Source organism: Nothoprocta perdicaria, unplaced genomic scaffold, assembly GCF_003342845.1.
Source record: "Nothoprocta perdicaria isolate Ctin4 unplaced genomic scaffold, notPer1 scaffold_347, whole genome shotgun sequence".
Lineage (NCBI taxonomy): Eukaryota > Metazoa > Chordata > Aves > Tinamiformes > Tinamidae > Nothoprocta > Nothoprocta perdicaria.
In genome coordinates this window covers 167,869-184,318 of record NW_020455585.1, presented here as the reverse complement: position 1 = coordinate 184,318, position 16,450 = coordinate 167,869, and the positions used below count along the sequence as shown (strand labels likewise).

Below are 16,450 nucleotides of genomic sequence, written 5' to 3'. Positions count from 1 at the left end.
TGCACGTGTTGGTATATCTGCAGATACAAGGAACAGAAGCTTAACTGCTCAATCTGAGCTCATGTTTCCTAGAGCTGCTTAACCATAACTGGTAGTGGAGGCAGTGGTTCATTAAAAATGAAATATTCACACCTTGAGCTCCCTCAGCGTGAGTATCAAATGCAGCTGAAATAGTTCCCCTCTGCCTGCTGCACAGCACATTCAATCAAGCTCACCAAGGACTTCCCAGTGGTCTCGAGTGGATAAATGCATGTGGCCACATTAAAGAGGTTTAAGAAGTTGCTACCCATGAGCTGAAATGCAGGAACCAGCTGTAGCCAAGCTCTTAGCCCACTGCCATGCAAACAAAAGGCAGGGGAAGATTGTAGCTGGCTACTTTGTGGAGCAAGAACTCTTTAAACCACTTGAAGGGGATAGGCAACTTTGCTATCCACCTGCATATGATTTGGAGTGAGAACATTGCTTGGGTCAACCACCTCCAAAAGTGCCAAGACAAAAGGCTCTCCACTGCACAGAGCACACGTTCAACTCATGCCTTCTAGTCCCAACATCTTCGGCCGCTCTTTGCTAGTCCAGGTAACACCAAACGTGGTTGATAAAGGTAAGGTGGAATGTATGTTCAGCAGTCAGCTGAACATGAGTCAGCAGTGAGCCCAGGTGGCCAAGAGGGACAACAGCAGCCTGGCTGGTATCAGGAATAGTGTGGCCAGCAGGACCAAGAAAGGGATCATCTCCCTGTATTCGGTGCTGGTGAGGCCGCACCTCAAATATTGTGTTCAGTTTTGGGCCCCTCACTACAAGAAGGACATTGAGGTGGTGGAGCATGTCCAAAGAAGGACAACGAAGCTGGTGGAAGAGCTGGAGCACAGACCTTATGAGGAGCAGTGTGGGGAGCTGGGGTTTTTTAGTGTGGAGAAGAAGAGGCTCAGGGGGAACCTTATCACTCTTTACAGCTACCTGAAAGGAGGTTGTAGTGAGGCAGGAGTTGATCTCTTGTCCAGAGTAATTACAAATAGAATAAGAGGAAATGGCCTCAAGTTGTGAGAGGGGGAAGATTCAGGTTAGATATTAGGAAAAATTTCTACAGAGTAAGAGTGGTGAAGCATGGGAACAGGCTGCCCAGGGAAGTGGTGGAGTCACCATCCCTTTTGGTTGAAGGGCTTAAGGCTGGACTCAATGATCTTGAAGGTCTCTTCCAGCCATAATGATTCTATGATTCTATGAGTGGCTACATGGGGTTTTGTGCAGCTGTAAGCAATTCACAGAGCGAAAAAATCCCCCAGTCAAGTAACATTTGCTCTTCTCTTCTTGTGGTATGCTCGCAGCGTTTCAATGATCGACCAAGATTTGCACTTGCTTTTTCAGGCTGAGAGCCCCTCTTCTACAAACTGATGCTTCTCATTCTTACTCACCACTCTGTCTGCCTAGGTCCTTACAATCCTTGCACAAATTATTGCTTTTTGCCCCATTTCCAGTTTCTTACATGTGATGATAAAAGCTATTTGCTCAAGTCCAAACTGCCTGAGATGCCCTTCATCACCTAACAGTGGTGACCTCTTTCTGAAGATGGTACCAAGAGCAGTAGGTGCATTGCAAGATATATCATTGTAGGGTTGATAGGCCATGGACCATCATAATGAAAGAGGAAGGACAACCCCTTACCTACTACTTCGGTACAAACATACCAGATAAAGTCCTCCCTGAGCATCTCCAGTGATTCTGAGAGTTATACCTTGAATTTATAAGAACATGAGAACAGGACTGGTTTCAAGAGCTGTAAAATAACACATGCTTCCATGTAAGATAATGTGCTTTCCACCCATGGCATGAAAACGGCTTCTTAATTTTCACATAGTCTCACTCCAAAATTGCTGTTTAGAAAATAGTCTGAGAGCAAAGGCTGTAATGGATTTTTACTTCTTGAGTGCGTTACATAGGCTGAGGGCTACAAGTGCAATATGCTTTATACCAAATACCTCTGAGATCACTTTCTCCTACAGCTCACTGTGTCTTACATCTCCAGTGTCCTGAGACCAGAGCACTATGCACTRTGAAGATGTTGGTTGTGGGCTGTAATCCAGACTGACATTTTTCCAATCCAATCCAATTCCTGTTCTATTCTAGGGAAAATTAGACCACTTTGCTTTGTTGAAACACCTCGAATTCCCCATAAGCTGATGCCAGGTTTTCAATATACAAAGGGGAGCATAGTTGTGCTTTGTAAGGCTATATTAAGTAAGAACAAGCCAGCTCAGTGAAGAGCAGTATCCACCAAAATTGAGCTCTCTTGTGCTGCCTCCTTTCTCCTCCTGCCTGCACCAGCTTAACCGCTTTCTGAAAGGAAGCACTAAAAGAAAAAAAGGGCCTTAATTTCCATCCACTGTTTTCTGCACTATGTAGGCACAAAGGCTATGGGAGGTCTCTATGAACCTTGGAAGAAGAAAAAGTCCTGCTTGGCACAGGCCRTGCGATACACTCCTCCTGCTGAGGACATCTTTCTCTTGTGTCCCAGTAAGAGGATAGTCCATTGCTATTCCCACTCCGTGGTTTGGCAGGTTTCTGCAGTGGACGAGCTGTTGGAGAGCACATGATTTCTTTTGCACATCATTTGCTGTTTTTCATGCATGTGGGCATAAAAAAAAAAAAAAAAGCTTGGAGGCTTAGACCAAAGAATCTTAACCTAGAAGAGAGGATGGATAACTGCAGAGAGGTTCTGGATGTGCTACCATTGTGAGCTTCCCTCTAACACATCTGCTTCCATCGCTACGTCTTTTGGCTGTGCAAGTCGCAGAAGATGCAGAAAAGCGAGCATCACTTTGTGAGCAAACAGGCTTATGAGACTGTCAAGCACCTTCTCTTTGGTCTGGCCTTTGAAGGCTGTGGTTCTCTGCGGAGTTACTGTGGTCACTGTTTGCTGGTGCTGTCCCAGGGCATGGGCGGCATTGGGTGACAAAGACAGTTCCTTTCCTTTTGGTGAGTGCTAGGAGGGCGGTGGGTGGGCAGGACCAGCTGGGAGCTGCAGGCTTTCTGTCCGGCACCCACCATCTTCTCTAGAACTCATAYGCAGACACGAAGACCGTGATTTTGGACAGGTGCTTTGCCTGGAAAGCACGGTCCAGGTACTCGGACATGTCCACATCCACCTCTATCGTCTGTGGGCCCTTGAGGCTTTGCACGAGGATGAGCTCCCCGGTCTGCCGGTCGGAGCGTTGCATCACGAAGTGCCCTCTGTTGTTGCCTCCCACGATGCCGAAACGYAGGCTGTCCGGCCCCGGCCGGCCGGGCGCGGAGGCGGTCGCCATGCGGAACAGAGGGGTGGGAGTGATCAGGTTCGATGGCAGCGGGAGGTAGTGGAAAGAGATGGTTTTGGGTGCGTGGTGGCAGGCTCTGCTGTCCATTGGGCAGGGGTTGCGTTCACACTGGCTGATAAGGGAAGGAAAAACAGGTTTGAGGTGAGCCCCGAGAGGCACAGGGGTGCTCAAATCAAAGCGCTCAGACCTAAAAACTCAGTAGTCCAGGTTGCACATCATTCCTAAACACCATCCCAGATCTGCTCCTCTTCTCCTCCCATCATACTTACAAGGGTGATGTTTTCACATAGSTGATATTGCCGCTGGACTGGGGGCACTCTGAGCTGACACACTGAAAGCCCCCTCCTGTGTTGACGCACGTGGTCCCCCTCGTGCAGTTGTTCTGCGACAGGGCGCATTCATCTATGTCTGTAAAGCAACCACAGCAAACCCAACCAAAAATAACCAAATCCTGTTGGAAACACCTAAATCATAATCTTGCCGCTTCTTTTCTCTCCCCTCCTTCCCCTCTGATTTTGCATGCAGGTTTACCAATCTAGGGCTTAAGTGAGGAGTTTGAGAAAGAAATTGCAGCAGCAGGAKGACTGTCTATTTTCCTAACTTTCTGCTAGGTTGCTTGAAACACACTGTTTTTTTGTTTAAGAAACACGTCAATTCTCTGAATGCAGTTATCTGTCTAAGTAACATTAGGAGTTTTTAATTAAGATATTGGAAGCTTCACCAATACACTACCTAATCATGCAATAACCCTGATAAACACTTATAGAAAAAAAAAAAAGGAATCAGGAGTTTCTCCACATGAAATGTCTTTTGGGCAGTGCTCATCATTTTTACAGCATAAAAATCTATTTTTCAGCAACACTCTCATGCAACCAATTCTGGCCACCATGTCTACCTAGTGTCATTTTATTTTCCTTCTGCCCAAATTCTCCTGTTTTAAGAAAAGGAGTTGTCAACCTCCAAACAAATCTCTCAAGACTAATTTTTGGTGTTCAGTTACATCTGCTGCCTCAGAGAGCGTCCTAGAAATGTTTAAATGGGACAGATCCATGTTCAGAAGGGTTCTCCTGGTGAACTCTCCAGGTGCCACATTCTCTGGGTGTCCCTGCTTGAGCAGGAAGGTTGGACTAGATGATCTCCAGAGCTCCCTTCCAACCTTGAACATTCTGTGATTCTCTTCTCATGCTCTTTATTCAAAGTCAACTCAGTTTTAAATAATGTTTACTAGTGTTGTAGGCTTAACTGCTGTCATTCCTTCCGATGCCTGCCTCCCCACACGCATCCTAGAAGAACCCTTGCCTGCAAAGGACACCAAGCCTTGACGGGGACCTCACCTTCCCCACACGCATCCTAGAAGAATCCTCGCCTACAAAGGACACCAAGCCTTGACAGGGACCTCACCTTCCCCACACACATCCTAGAAGAATCCTCGCCTACAAAGGACACCAAGCCTTGACGGGGACCTCACCTTCACAGCTCTTTCCATCGCCGAGGAGGTTGTAGCCACGGGGGCAAGCGCAGCGGTAGGAGCCGGGCACATTGACGCACTGATGGACGCAGAGGCGAGGGCCCCCGTCCAGCCTGTAGACCTCGCACTCGTCGATATCTGCGGGGAGGAAGCGGAGGCGAGCGGCGCTCGAGGCGGGCGGCCCGCGGCCGTGCTCGGTGCGGCGCCGAGCGGCCCTTGCTCACCCCGGCACAGGCCGTCGTCCACSGTGCCGCTCATGTGGAAGCCCGGCTCGCAGCTGCAGTGCTGGCTCCGCTCCGTCTTGGCGCAGCGGGGCCGGCGGCTGAAGGCCGAGTCGCTGGTGACGCTCTGCGCCGGTGGGGCTAGGGGGGAAAAGGGGGACAGCTCTGCGGCCACCCAGGGCACGGGAGCGAGCACCAACGCTTCCGTAACGCTCTGTCTCCGTGCCTCAAACRGCCTTGGTCGCAGGGACCTGGGTTTGAAGTGGGCCTCAAAATGTGCCAGGAAAGCGTTTTTAGAGAGAGCCCTTCCGCTTGTTTACAGTTCCCGTGTTTCTGTCCCACATGAGCTTTCATCACAATTCCTGCTCCCCTGAAATTCCCTAGTCCCCTAGGTCTAGAGGAAGCGGCCWCAAGCTGAGGCACCAAAAGTTCCACAGGAACTTGAGAAAACACTTTTTGACCGTGAGGGTGACAGAGCCCTGGAACAGGCCGCCCAGAGAGGTTGTGGAGTCTCCTCCTTTGGAGATCTTTAAAACCCGCTTGGACGCAGCCCTGTGCCATGTGCTCTAGGTGACCTTGTGTGAGCAGGGGGGTTGGACTAGATGACCTCTGAGGTCCCTTCCAACCTTACACATTCTATGATTCTATGATTCAATGAAATTTGAATTCCCCTTTGCCTTCCAGGCCACACACAGCTCGCATTGGCCTTGGGTGCTTTTCAGCGGCCTCATGACTCATGAAGCAYCCAGAGGCAGGACAGCACAGGAGCTGGGGCAGCAGGATGGAGGCCTTGACACCTCACSACAGGCCAAAACAGCACCAAGGGGTTCGACCAAGGGGAAGCAGCCTCTGGGTGGCACAKCTGGGCCTCGCTCCCCTCGGCTTCCCTGGGGAAGTGACCTACGCACCCGTCTGCGTTTGGTACTGGCAGTTCGTTCCACTCCACTCCTGGGGGCAGAGGCACTCGTACCGGTTCAGCCCCTCCACGCACGTCCCACCATTCTGGCAAGGGTGACTGGAGCATTTGCTGATACCTGCCGTGAGAAAGAGCCATCTCTTTTCAGAAGACAACCCTGGTTGTGTCACGCTGCTGAGAGTCAAGAGGCGGTATAGACAAATACTTGAGTGATATGGATAAAGCAGGAAAGAAGAAATCCTCAAAGAAATCCTCAAAGCTGCACATTCCAGCCTGGTGGACTTGGCCTTCAAATGGGAGATGTAGTCTTCCAGTTGAAGAGATGGGAAAGGATTTGTCTCCACAGGCTACAGGTGGCACCATCACCTCTGGAGAGCTATTAYGGCAGGACAGGTCTCCCCTAGTTGTGTTTTGTAGGAGAAGCAACCCAACATCTGACCTTGGAGGGATAGCTCTTGGTTGGGGTGTCCAATTGCTTGTCCATTTTATCTCTAGCTACAGCTGGTGTTTCCGTGGGATTGGAGGGGTGGGAGCATCTCCAATCCCTCTGAGGAGGGACCCTTCCCAGTGGGAAAACAAATCTGAGCCCTCTCCAGGAACAGACCRGGCAGAGCTTCTCGAGGAATCTGAATCAAAACAGCTTTAAGCTGTTCATAGGGTGTATTTCCCATAAGGTACCAGTCATGGGGAAATGCAAGGAACCAGCCTGTGAAAAGGAAAAKCCCCCACTCCTGCCACAGGCTGGGCTGATGTGTCATCAGTAGCAAACCCAAACATCATGGGAGTGATGGACCATAAAGTTGCTGAACAAGAAAACAAAGAGCATCACCCCTCCTCTTCCTCCTCCAGCCCCGGTCTTGCTGCTCGCAAGACACARGTCCCTTGGCTCAGTTCCAGGAGCTGGGAGGCCATGACTTGCTCACATATTCCTCCAGGGAAGGCCACAAGGGGTTTGGCAACCAGGCACTTGCTCATCCCAACAGCCTCAAAGAAGCCTTTCTTCCTTGGTGCTATAGTAAGCCCAAAGGATTAAATAGCTCCCAGCCCCTATCCCCAGCTTCTCTTATTCTTTTCCTACATGTTCAGACTGTCAGCATGTCTGGAAAGACAGAGATGATTTCTCAAGGTGCTTTCATTGAAGAAAGCCAATGTGCCGTGGGAAAACAACAGTGTGGGCCTTAGTACCAAGTGARTTTAACCCTGCAAACACCTGAGGGCTCACCAGCACTCAGGAATACAGGAAAAGGGGAATATTTACAATGGGGAGGGAGGCTGCTTACAGGAAAGGTCATGCCCATAGCTGGGCTTTGTGTAGAACAAAGATTGCCTTTGAGCTTGCAGACACCAAGCTCAGACTTGGGCTTTTGCATCCTCTATGGCACTGCCTCAATGCAACATTTGGATATGATGGAGGAAGGCACTTAACTTGTTTGCCTGCTAGTTCTGTGTGCACATGGCTTGGTGCAATGACTTGTGAAAAATAAAAATATCAGTGCATTTCATCATGACTAGAAAAGATGGCTACTAGACATGATGGCTACCAGTACTGAGGCCATGCAGCAAAACAAAGCCCAAGGCCCTTCCAGGAGTTTGCTACCTGGATGATTTTTGTAGGCTTGCAAGAAGTGTTGTTTCACCTCCTCCCTCTTTGACCTTGGGAGAGCCCCACGTCCCTTGGAGGCAAGCCTAAACCCAGAGCTGGGCATGTAAAACACTGACATCATGACACCTCCCTAGCACAAGGCTTTCTTTGCTGGACAGCAGAGTAGGGTGTCTTTGCAAGGCCCAACCTCCATGGAGTGGAAGCGGTTGTAATAATTGTGCGAGGGCCTGCACGGWCTGCTCAACAGAGGCTCTCTGAAGCAGAGCACAACCCTCCTCTGCAACAGGACAAAGAACAGAGCTGCCCATGAATGACAGGCTTCAGGCAGTGCTGTTGGCAGAACATCTCCAGGATTTCTCCTGGGGGTTTTCACAACCCACTGCCAATATTTCAACAAGAGCTGCCTCAAACTGCACATAATCCATGCTTCATCTGTGGCTTATCATACATGCTGGGAGCACAAGGCACTGACTGATCACAGAGAGCCATCTCTGAGAAAAACAACATTATAAAAAGTGTTCTTTGCTGCAATCCCATCTGCTCTCAAAGCACAAGAAAGTGGGTTTGGTTTTGTTATTAAGATGTGTTTTCAAGCAGCCCTGCCCTTTCCAATGGCTCGTCAAGTTGTTTCAAGGCAATAACTCTCCACCTTAAAAGGGACAATTAATTGATATTCCAATTCCTTAAAAGGGAGAATTGATGTTCTGTTCTCCTCCTCATCTCTGTGGAGGAAGTTCTGGGTTAACCTTCCAATTTAACTTCTAGCTTTCCTCCAGATCCATGGCTGGAAAAATGGACCTCATGGAACAGAAGACCTTTAGAGTGGGAGCTTTAAGAACCATGGCAAGACTTTGGTTGACTGGGAAGTTAGAAAGCAGAAGCCCAAAGGTGAAATCAAACACAGGGACAAAGAGACTGGGTCAAGGATATAGGACTTAGAGTCTCTGAATTTCGTACCCTGCCCAGAGCTTGTACCTAGGAGCTCAGGGACAAATGAAGTACCTATTCATTTGATGAACCCCAGCAATCCCTTTCCAAAATAGTATCCTGCCTTTGCAGATGGCCATGGCAAAGAGCTGCCTTGGGAAGATCTAGGCAGTTATAAACAGGTGCAAAGGATCCCATATAGAGCCTGCATTAGGACTCAGACATACTGYCTTGAGCCTAAATCAATGACAGAGCATTAATAAATGTTGCAGGTGACATTTCAGCTTCAATCTACCTGGTCAGTTTGGAAAATGTGCTCTTAAACAAGACTATACAGTCCTTTTCTGTTCAAATGCACTAACCCGAGTGGCTGTTCACCTACTTTTTCCCTAGGTAATATTTTTAGTAAGGCAATTATATCCTTAGTAAGGCAGTTATATCCAGCATTCCTGTTTTCCAGTTTGAACCTGCTCCACACAGATGGTAAGGCAAATTTTTGGCCAGACATTTGAAGGAAGTTATTGTACTGGGCTGTACTAGCCACTTCCAGGCACTGATTTTTAATTATGAAGTAAGTTGCCTATTAGAGCCTTGTTTTATGCTTAGATGATCAGCTCTTGGCACCAAAAATGAGAAACATTCCAATGTTCTTCCAATAGAAGAAGACAGATGGGACAGTCATTGTCTGGGCAGCAAAGCACCCTGAGCTCGTCAAGAAATATGATGCATGGGGCAGCATCTCCTATTACCAGCACTCAAAATGCACTGTGCAAAAGGGAGGCAGATACTGAATGACTTTTGGAGCAGTGCTGACCATCAAAGCTCAGCAATGAATGCTTGATTTCATAAAACCTGCTGTGAGCAGAAGGCAAACCATGGTGTTGTGCACCCCCAGGCTGCTGATCTTTAAGGTCTGCAGCACAAAGACCCAAATGCCGTGGAAGCAAGTGTTAGATTCCCAGGCCAGCATTGCCAGTGCATACACCAGGTGCTTAGAACTAGCTGAAGAACATGTAGCAGATCAGCTTCTATATGTGGCCTTTTGCCCCCTCTTCTGCAGATATCCACATATACTGCTTGAGGACCTGCATAGTGAGGAGGTCTCCGAACCCCAGATCAAAAGAAGTACCTTTGCATTGAGGTTCCTCTCCAGTCCAGCTGCCATTCGCCTGGCACATCCGCGTACTGGAGCCCTGGAGCTCAAAGCCCGGGTTGCAGGTGAAGTGGATTTCATGGTCCACCAAATACTTCGTACCAAACTTCTGTCCRTCCACGGGAGCTTGTAGGTCAGGGCAGGACACTGCAAAGGCACCACGGAGGGATAAATACTACAGGCAGGTGCTTCTAGGGAGACAACGGGAAGTAGGTGAGATTAGAGAAGCTGCTGCCTTGCTTTGTACACCACAGAAAGACACAGCTGAGCACACTTGGGGAAATTATAGTACAGTTTCTATGGGAGAGAGACAAGAAGGTCCAGTTGGTGACATTTGGAGACAATCAGCACCAAGAGCCTCATATGGAGAAAGCAATATCCGATCCAGGAGTCAGAGGGGGCATGGTGCTGCTCAGGCGAACCCACCCAGCACACCACCACCTGACCTCAGAAGATGAGCGGCAGGACACGAACCTTTAATAAAATCAATGAGGGCATAGGAGGTCAAAGCTTTCACTGAGTCTGGGTATCTCACAGAGACTACTTTGCCATCAAAGTAGGCAACCAGCCTGCGTGCAGAATTGCTCTCATCCTTCTTGCTTGCAGTTACTCACCACAGAGTTTATCAGCTCTGAAGGAACTGACCCGAGTCCCTGGCATAACAGTAGCACCCAAAATAACCCCAGGGAGCAACTTCCACAGTAGCTTCCCAAACAGGGGGCCTATGGAAGGAGGATTCGACCAAACACCCTTGTTTTGAGCAACCCATCATCCTGCAGTGAGAATCACTCAGGTGCTGAAAAGTCTATCCATATGCTCCTCATTCACCTGCCACCCTGCTCAGAGGTGGATTTCCTCTCTGTCCATTAAAAACTTGGGTGGAATAGCTCTCCAGAAGCTGTAACACCTACCATCAGCAGTCTCAAAACCACCTGCAAAGTTACCCTACAGCTAAGAGAAGACTGCCCTGGGGGACGATGGCAGTGTGCTGATGCTTATGAAGTGCCTGATTTGCAAATATCCCTGCAGGCATCACTCCCAGTGCAGCCTCAAGCAGAATTATTTAAGGAGATCTAAGGGAGCCACTAGGGCACACACAAAGAAGGAGAAAGAAATGGTGTAGCAGACCTGACCACAGCTCTTGCATCTTGGCTCTCCAGGGTTCTGACTCCTGACAGATAGGAGGAGGAAAAGAAAGAAGCACGTGCAGAGTTTGGGTCAGTTTAACAGGTAAAGCATGACTTCCTGAGGCTTTCTACCTGGCTTACTCAGGTTTAGCTTGTTCCTCGCTAATGGAACGGCCCTAGCATTTGACAGCTCTCCTGTGTCTTCTGGACTCTGCTCTTTTCCACCTGTCCTGCCATCCAGGCATCTTAGGAGGTGGGGAAAGTCCTTTGTGAACCTGCTGGGTTAACATTCACCATGGTCTAGAAGGCCTGCTATCAAACAAGGAAATCGGTGTTACTGGGGTAAAGGTTTACAGGTTCTCAGGAAGGAGTCAAGCAGCCACAAACAGTTGGCCCAGTGCCCATTGCCGACCAGTATTTGCTGTTCTGCCCAATTGTTTTATTAGAGTCCTGGCACGGCCACATGGTTTATTGAAGGGAGGAAGGAAGCAAGGGAAGAAGGGAGGGAGGAAGGAAGAAAGGAAGGGAGGGAGGGAGGAAGGAAGGAAGGAAACTCATGCAATGTTCAGTTAGTGCTCTCAGATAAGACCAACTTGTTCTGACTGTCCCCAACGTCACCTGAGATGCAGTTCACCCAGTTTCCTCCAGCGTGCAAGACTAGCTCTACTCTTCTGCAGCTCTTTCTGTTATTTTCCAAACATATACAGAGGTAAATCGTTAGCATCCAATCTTGAAGAGGAACCCACAAAGATATAGATATATATACACACASATATATATATATATATAGGCAGCCCTATAGTAGGTAGTGCGAGTGAACAGGCCTTCTTGGTCCTTTTAGCCACCCACCCATCATAGACTTGCTCTAAGTTGCAACACAGACAGCTCCATCTCTATATGAGGAAGAACTTCTTCACTATGAGGGTGCCAGAGCCCTGGAACAGGCTGACCAGGGAGGCTGTGGAGTCTCCTTCTCTGGAGATCTTCAAAACCATAGGCCTGGATGCCGCCCTATGCCCCCATGCTTTAGGTGTCCCTGCTGGAACAGGGGTTTGGACTAGATGATCTCTAGAGGTCCCCTCCAACATGAACCGTTCTGTGATTCTGTGATTCATGAATCTGCATAATCCTTTGAAGACCAAAGAGTTGCATCAGCCTGTGAAGGAGCAGGAAGATGGGAGTTTGCTCCTCAACACTGCAAAGGTGCCACCGTCACCATCTTTGTGCTTCACCAGGAGTCCTGTGGTGCCACTGCCTTATTCTCCTGGTCTCATGTACAAACCCTGCACAGATATCACAGCTGTTGGGTGCTATCAAACAAAATAGCCTTTTACCACATGCCAGTCTAGTTTTCTAGTGATGTCTTCCCATGCAAGAGGAGACTCCTYTGCTCAACTGCTTAAATGATTTTTCCTACAACTACCTGAACTGATGCTGAGCCAAAGTCATCTCTACATTTGTAACAGCACGTTTCTGCCCTTTCTGGGAGGCATTCCTGCTGACCATCCAGGTTTCATGATCCAGGCAGGGGAACCAAGGGTCTTTGGCTGCAGATGCAATTTTTCATCCTACTCTTCCTCAATACCCTTCCAAGGAGCTCTCTGCTTTGCAGCTAATTGTATGGTCTGAACAGAAGCTCTTGAATCTTCCCGTATCTTACGAGGCTGGARAGTTGCTTGACTTTGAGCCAAGTATTTATCAGAAAAGGAGAAGAATTCAGCAGTCACTGTGCTCATGCTCTGTGGTTAAAGCACTCTCTGCTGTCGATATTTGAGAGTTCACCTGCTTTTGAACCCCTTTTGCCCAAATGGGAAATATCTGCCTTTGTACCCAGGGCCGGGAGAGCGTGGTTTTGAACACCCAAAGCCTGCTGCTCACCTTCTGAGTGAAAGAACTCAGTGAGGGTAGATTAAGGCACATCTCAGTTGAAAAAGCAAAAGTGGTATTTRGGCATGTATGCATATCAGTCCTATMTCAGCAATGGTCCAGCTGCAGGACCATTTGTCTTTATTGAGCATCTTATCCCAGGGAGAGCTAGACTTAAAGCTGACTCTAGCAACTTTCCTCGATACCAGCCTTGAAAGCAGCGTTTCTCAGAGCCCCTTGGCAGCAGTGTCTGTTACAGGAAGACATAGAGCTTCCCTCACCTCAATCCGCATAGGAAGAGGCTCACAGAATCACAGAATTACAGAAGGGTGGAGGTTTGAACTCAATGAAGGGACTTCTGGAGATCATCTAGTCCAGCCTCCTGCTCCAGCAGGGACACCCAGAGCACRGGGCACCCGGTCGCATCCAGGCGAGTTTGCGAGATCCCYGGAGAAGGAGACTCCACAGCCTCCCTGGGCAGCCTGTGCCAGGGCTCTGTCACCCTCACAGGGAAGAAGTTCTTCCYCACATGGAGATGGAACTTTCTGAACCTGTGTTTCAGTTTGTTCCCATTACCCCTTGTCTTGTCACTGGCCACTACTGAGACGAGTTTGGCCCCGTACTCTTTACATCCTCCCCTCAGRTATTTGTACAGGTCGATAAGATCCCCTCTCAGTCTTCTCTTCTCCAGGCTAAACAGGCCCAGCTCACTTAGTCTTTSCTGATACAAGAGATGTTCCAGTCCCTTAATCATCTTTGTCACTCTCTGTTGGACCCTCTCTAGAAGCTCTGCGTCCCTCTTGTCCTGGGGAGCCCAGAACTGCACCCARTGCTCCAGGTTTGGCCTCCCCAGAGCTGAGCAGAGTGGCAGGATCCCCCTTGACCTGCTGGCAACACTCCTCCTGATGCAGCCAGGATCCCATTGGCCTTCTGGGCCATGAGGGCACTGCTGCCTCATGGGCAACTAGTTGTCCACCAGGACTCCCAGGTCCCTCTCTGCAGAGCTGCTCTCCAGCAGGTCAACCCATACTCTGTACTGGTACCTGGGGTTATTCCTCCCCAGGTGCAGGTGCTCATCTGCTGATATACAAGAATACACACGAGCTCCTGTGAAGTTTCAATCTGAGCAAAGCCATGACAATGCTCCAAATGCCAGTGTTATGGAAATGTTTGAGAGGGAGGATGTTCAAGGATCCCAAAAGAAAAGTTGCAAGATACTCAATTCTCACTTGTGAGACCATATCTGGAGTACTGTGTCCAGTTCTGCCCCTTCCCTCCCTGCCCCCAGCCAACAGTAAAATCATCATCATACTGGAGCAAGTCCAGTGGTGGCCATCCAGACGGTGGGTACTGGAGCAGCCCGTGTAGAGAAGAGGCTGAGGTAGCCAGGTTTGATATCCTGGTGAAAAGAAGGCAAAGGARGGATCCCTTGGCACCTTCCACTGCCTAATGGAGGGCTATGGGAGACATGGGACTAGATGATTCGCAGAGGTGTAAAGTGGATGGACACAAGGCAGTGGGCACAAGGAGATATCCAAACCTCAGCTGGACATAACCCTAAGCTACCTGATCTACTTGGCTCTGCCCCGAGCATGGGGGRCCGGAGACCTCCAGAGCTCCCTGCAGTGCTCAGGAATCCTCTGATTCCATAAAAGCAGCTCGAGGTGTCATACAAGGGGCTACACTGGCTGCAAACTGAACAACSTGCATGATTAAACTCTGCTTGGGGCAGCCAGCAGACCCTCTTTCRCTCAGCTCAGCCAGCAGGAGCTTGAGTTGAGTAACATGAAACCATCTGGACAGGCCTGTCTATTCACACAGAGCCCAAGGAGGGTCTGCTTTGTTTAGCACTGATTCTTCAGCATGGGCAGCCTAAAACAGGCCAGGCAGGGAAGCCACAGACATCTGCTGTCCTTTCAGGCTCCTCGTCCTGCCCCACGGGCACCTCTAGATCCATGCCAGCACTTTTTATCTCTCCAGACCATAACTTGTGGTTTAGCTGAGCAGCACAAAGAGCCACCACCAGCTAAAGGATCCTAAGGTGCTTCACAGGGRCAGGAACCGAGTAATGAGTAGAGGCCAAGAGAGAGGGATGTGCAGGAGGAAGCCTGGCAAGCTGCTCCAAGCTGGAGCTGATGCCATGGACAGCCCATGTTCTTACCAGCAGGTGCRTCCAGGGCAGTAGTTTTGGTCACGGTGTTCTGCAGCGTGGTCAGCCGGCTCTTCATCATGCGGATGCCCTCRGCGAAGCGGGTCTCCTGGCCCTTCAGCAGCTGCTGCATCTGGCGGATGGCAGCCAGGAGCTGCTGCTTATTGAGGCAGTTCTGTGAGGGGGAAACCAGTGGTTCAGCAGGAAGAACCGGCGCCCCAAATGCCCCCAGAATGTTCCCCTTGTAAAGAATTTGCAGGGACACTGACCAAGCACTTAACCCCTTCCTTCTCTCTCTTGCATGCCTGGTTTCCACCCATTGCTCCAACCTCCTGTTCCCCTGCAATGTTTGAACAGGAGGAATCCCTACATGACTCTCCCAACTCATCGTGTGATATCCAGGCAGGCCCAAGGCGAATGCTACAGGCTTGGGGCAGAGTGACTGGAGAGATATGTGGAGGAAAAGGATCTGGAGATGTTGGTCAACAGCCAGCTGAACATGAGCTAGTAGTGAGCCCAGGTGGCCAAGAAGGCCAACAGCAGCCTGGCTGGTATCAGGAATAGTGTGGCCAGCAGGACCAAGAAAGGGATCGTCCCCCTGTGCTCGGTGCTGCTGAGGCTGCACCTCAAATATTGTGTTCAGTTTTGGGCCCCTCACTACAAGAAGGACATTGAGGTGGTGGAGCATGTCCAAAGGACAACGAAGCTGGTGGAAGAGCTGGAGCACAGACCTTATGAGGAGCAGTGTGGGGAGCTGGGGWTATTTAGTGTGGAGAAGAGGAGGATCATTGGGAACCTTATTGCTCTTYACAGCTACCTGAAAGGAGGTTGTAATGAGGTGGAGGCTGACCTCTTCTCTCCAGAGTAACTACAGATMGGAGAAGAGGAAATGGCCTCAAGTTGCACCAGCRGAGGTTCAGGTTAGATATTAGGAAAACTTTCTACAGAGAAAGAGTGGTGAAACATGGGAACGGGTTGCCCAGGGCAGTGATGGAGTCACCATCCCTGGCAGTGTTCAAGAAACATGTAGATTCTAAGGGACCACCTGGGGACATGGTTTAGCAGGATGGTGTTGAAGACTTTGGTTGGACTCAATAATCTTGAAGGTCTGTTCCAGCCATAATGATTCTATGATTCTCTAGGGGTATCTAGGGGTATCTCATCTCTGAAGGTGGTGTTGGCACCTCCAGAGCAGTGACCTCCTGAGCAATGATGGAGCATGTCTAGAGCTGCTCACATCCAGGACCTTCCAGCAGACCCACCTCCTTATGCCACTATTAAGGAAGAGAGTTTGCTCCTTCACAGCCTCAGAGAAGAGCTCGAGACAGGGAGGACAAGGGAAAATCCATGGTCTGCAGAGATCTAGGAGGACTAGCCTTCACCACCCAACATAATCCATAGTCCTTACATCTCATGATGGTTGATTGCATGCGAGAGCAGCAGCAACTTCTCTACCATAGCCGTTCCCTGGAAAATGCTTTTTGCCAGAGCTGCCAGGATGGCTTTCAACAAGCAGAACACATGGCTGAAATCCTCTGCTTGGGAGAAGGCTTCCCAGTGAACAAATGCTGGGGAAGTGACGTTGGAAAGAAGCCTCAGCTTTCTCCATAGAACATCCCCATGCTGCTTTGCAGTGTCATGGAGAGGGAATAGATTTCCTAAGATTTCTGAAGCATCAGATATTTCCTCAGAACTGTGTTTTCCTTTCC

General features: G+C 49.5%; 1 protein-coding gene across 1 annotated transcript in view; it reads right to left on the bottom strand.

The window, feature by feature from the left end:
• Positions 1 to 3,050: 3,050 nt before the first annotated feature.
• FBLN7 (fibulin 7) overlaps positions 3,051 to 16,450 on the bottom strand; it is a 15,631-nt gene continuing 2,231 nt past the window's right edge. The window contains exons 2-8 of the mRNA XM_026044014.1: positions 14,754 to 14,982; positions 9,576 to 9,746; positions 5,909 to 6,034; positions 5,004 to 5,141; positions 4,780 to 4,917; positions 3,581 to 3,719; positions 3,051 to 3,423 (exon numbers count right to left, since the gene is read on the bottom strand). Coding sequence (XP_025899799.1) covers positions 3,051 to 3,423; positions 3,581 to 3,719; positions 4,780 to 4,917; positions 5,004 to 5,141; positions 5,909 to 6,034; positions 9,576 to 9,746; positions 14,754 to 14,982 — 1,314 coding nt within the window. The remainder of the gene's footprint in view (positions 3,424 to 3,580; positions 3,720 to 4,779; positions 4,918 to 5,003; positions 5,142 to 5,908; positions 6,035 to 9,575; positions 9,747 to 14,753; positions 14,983 to 16,450) is intronic.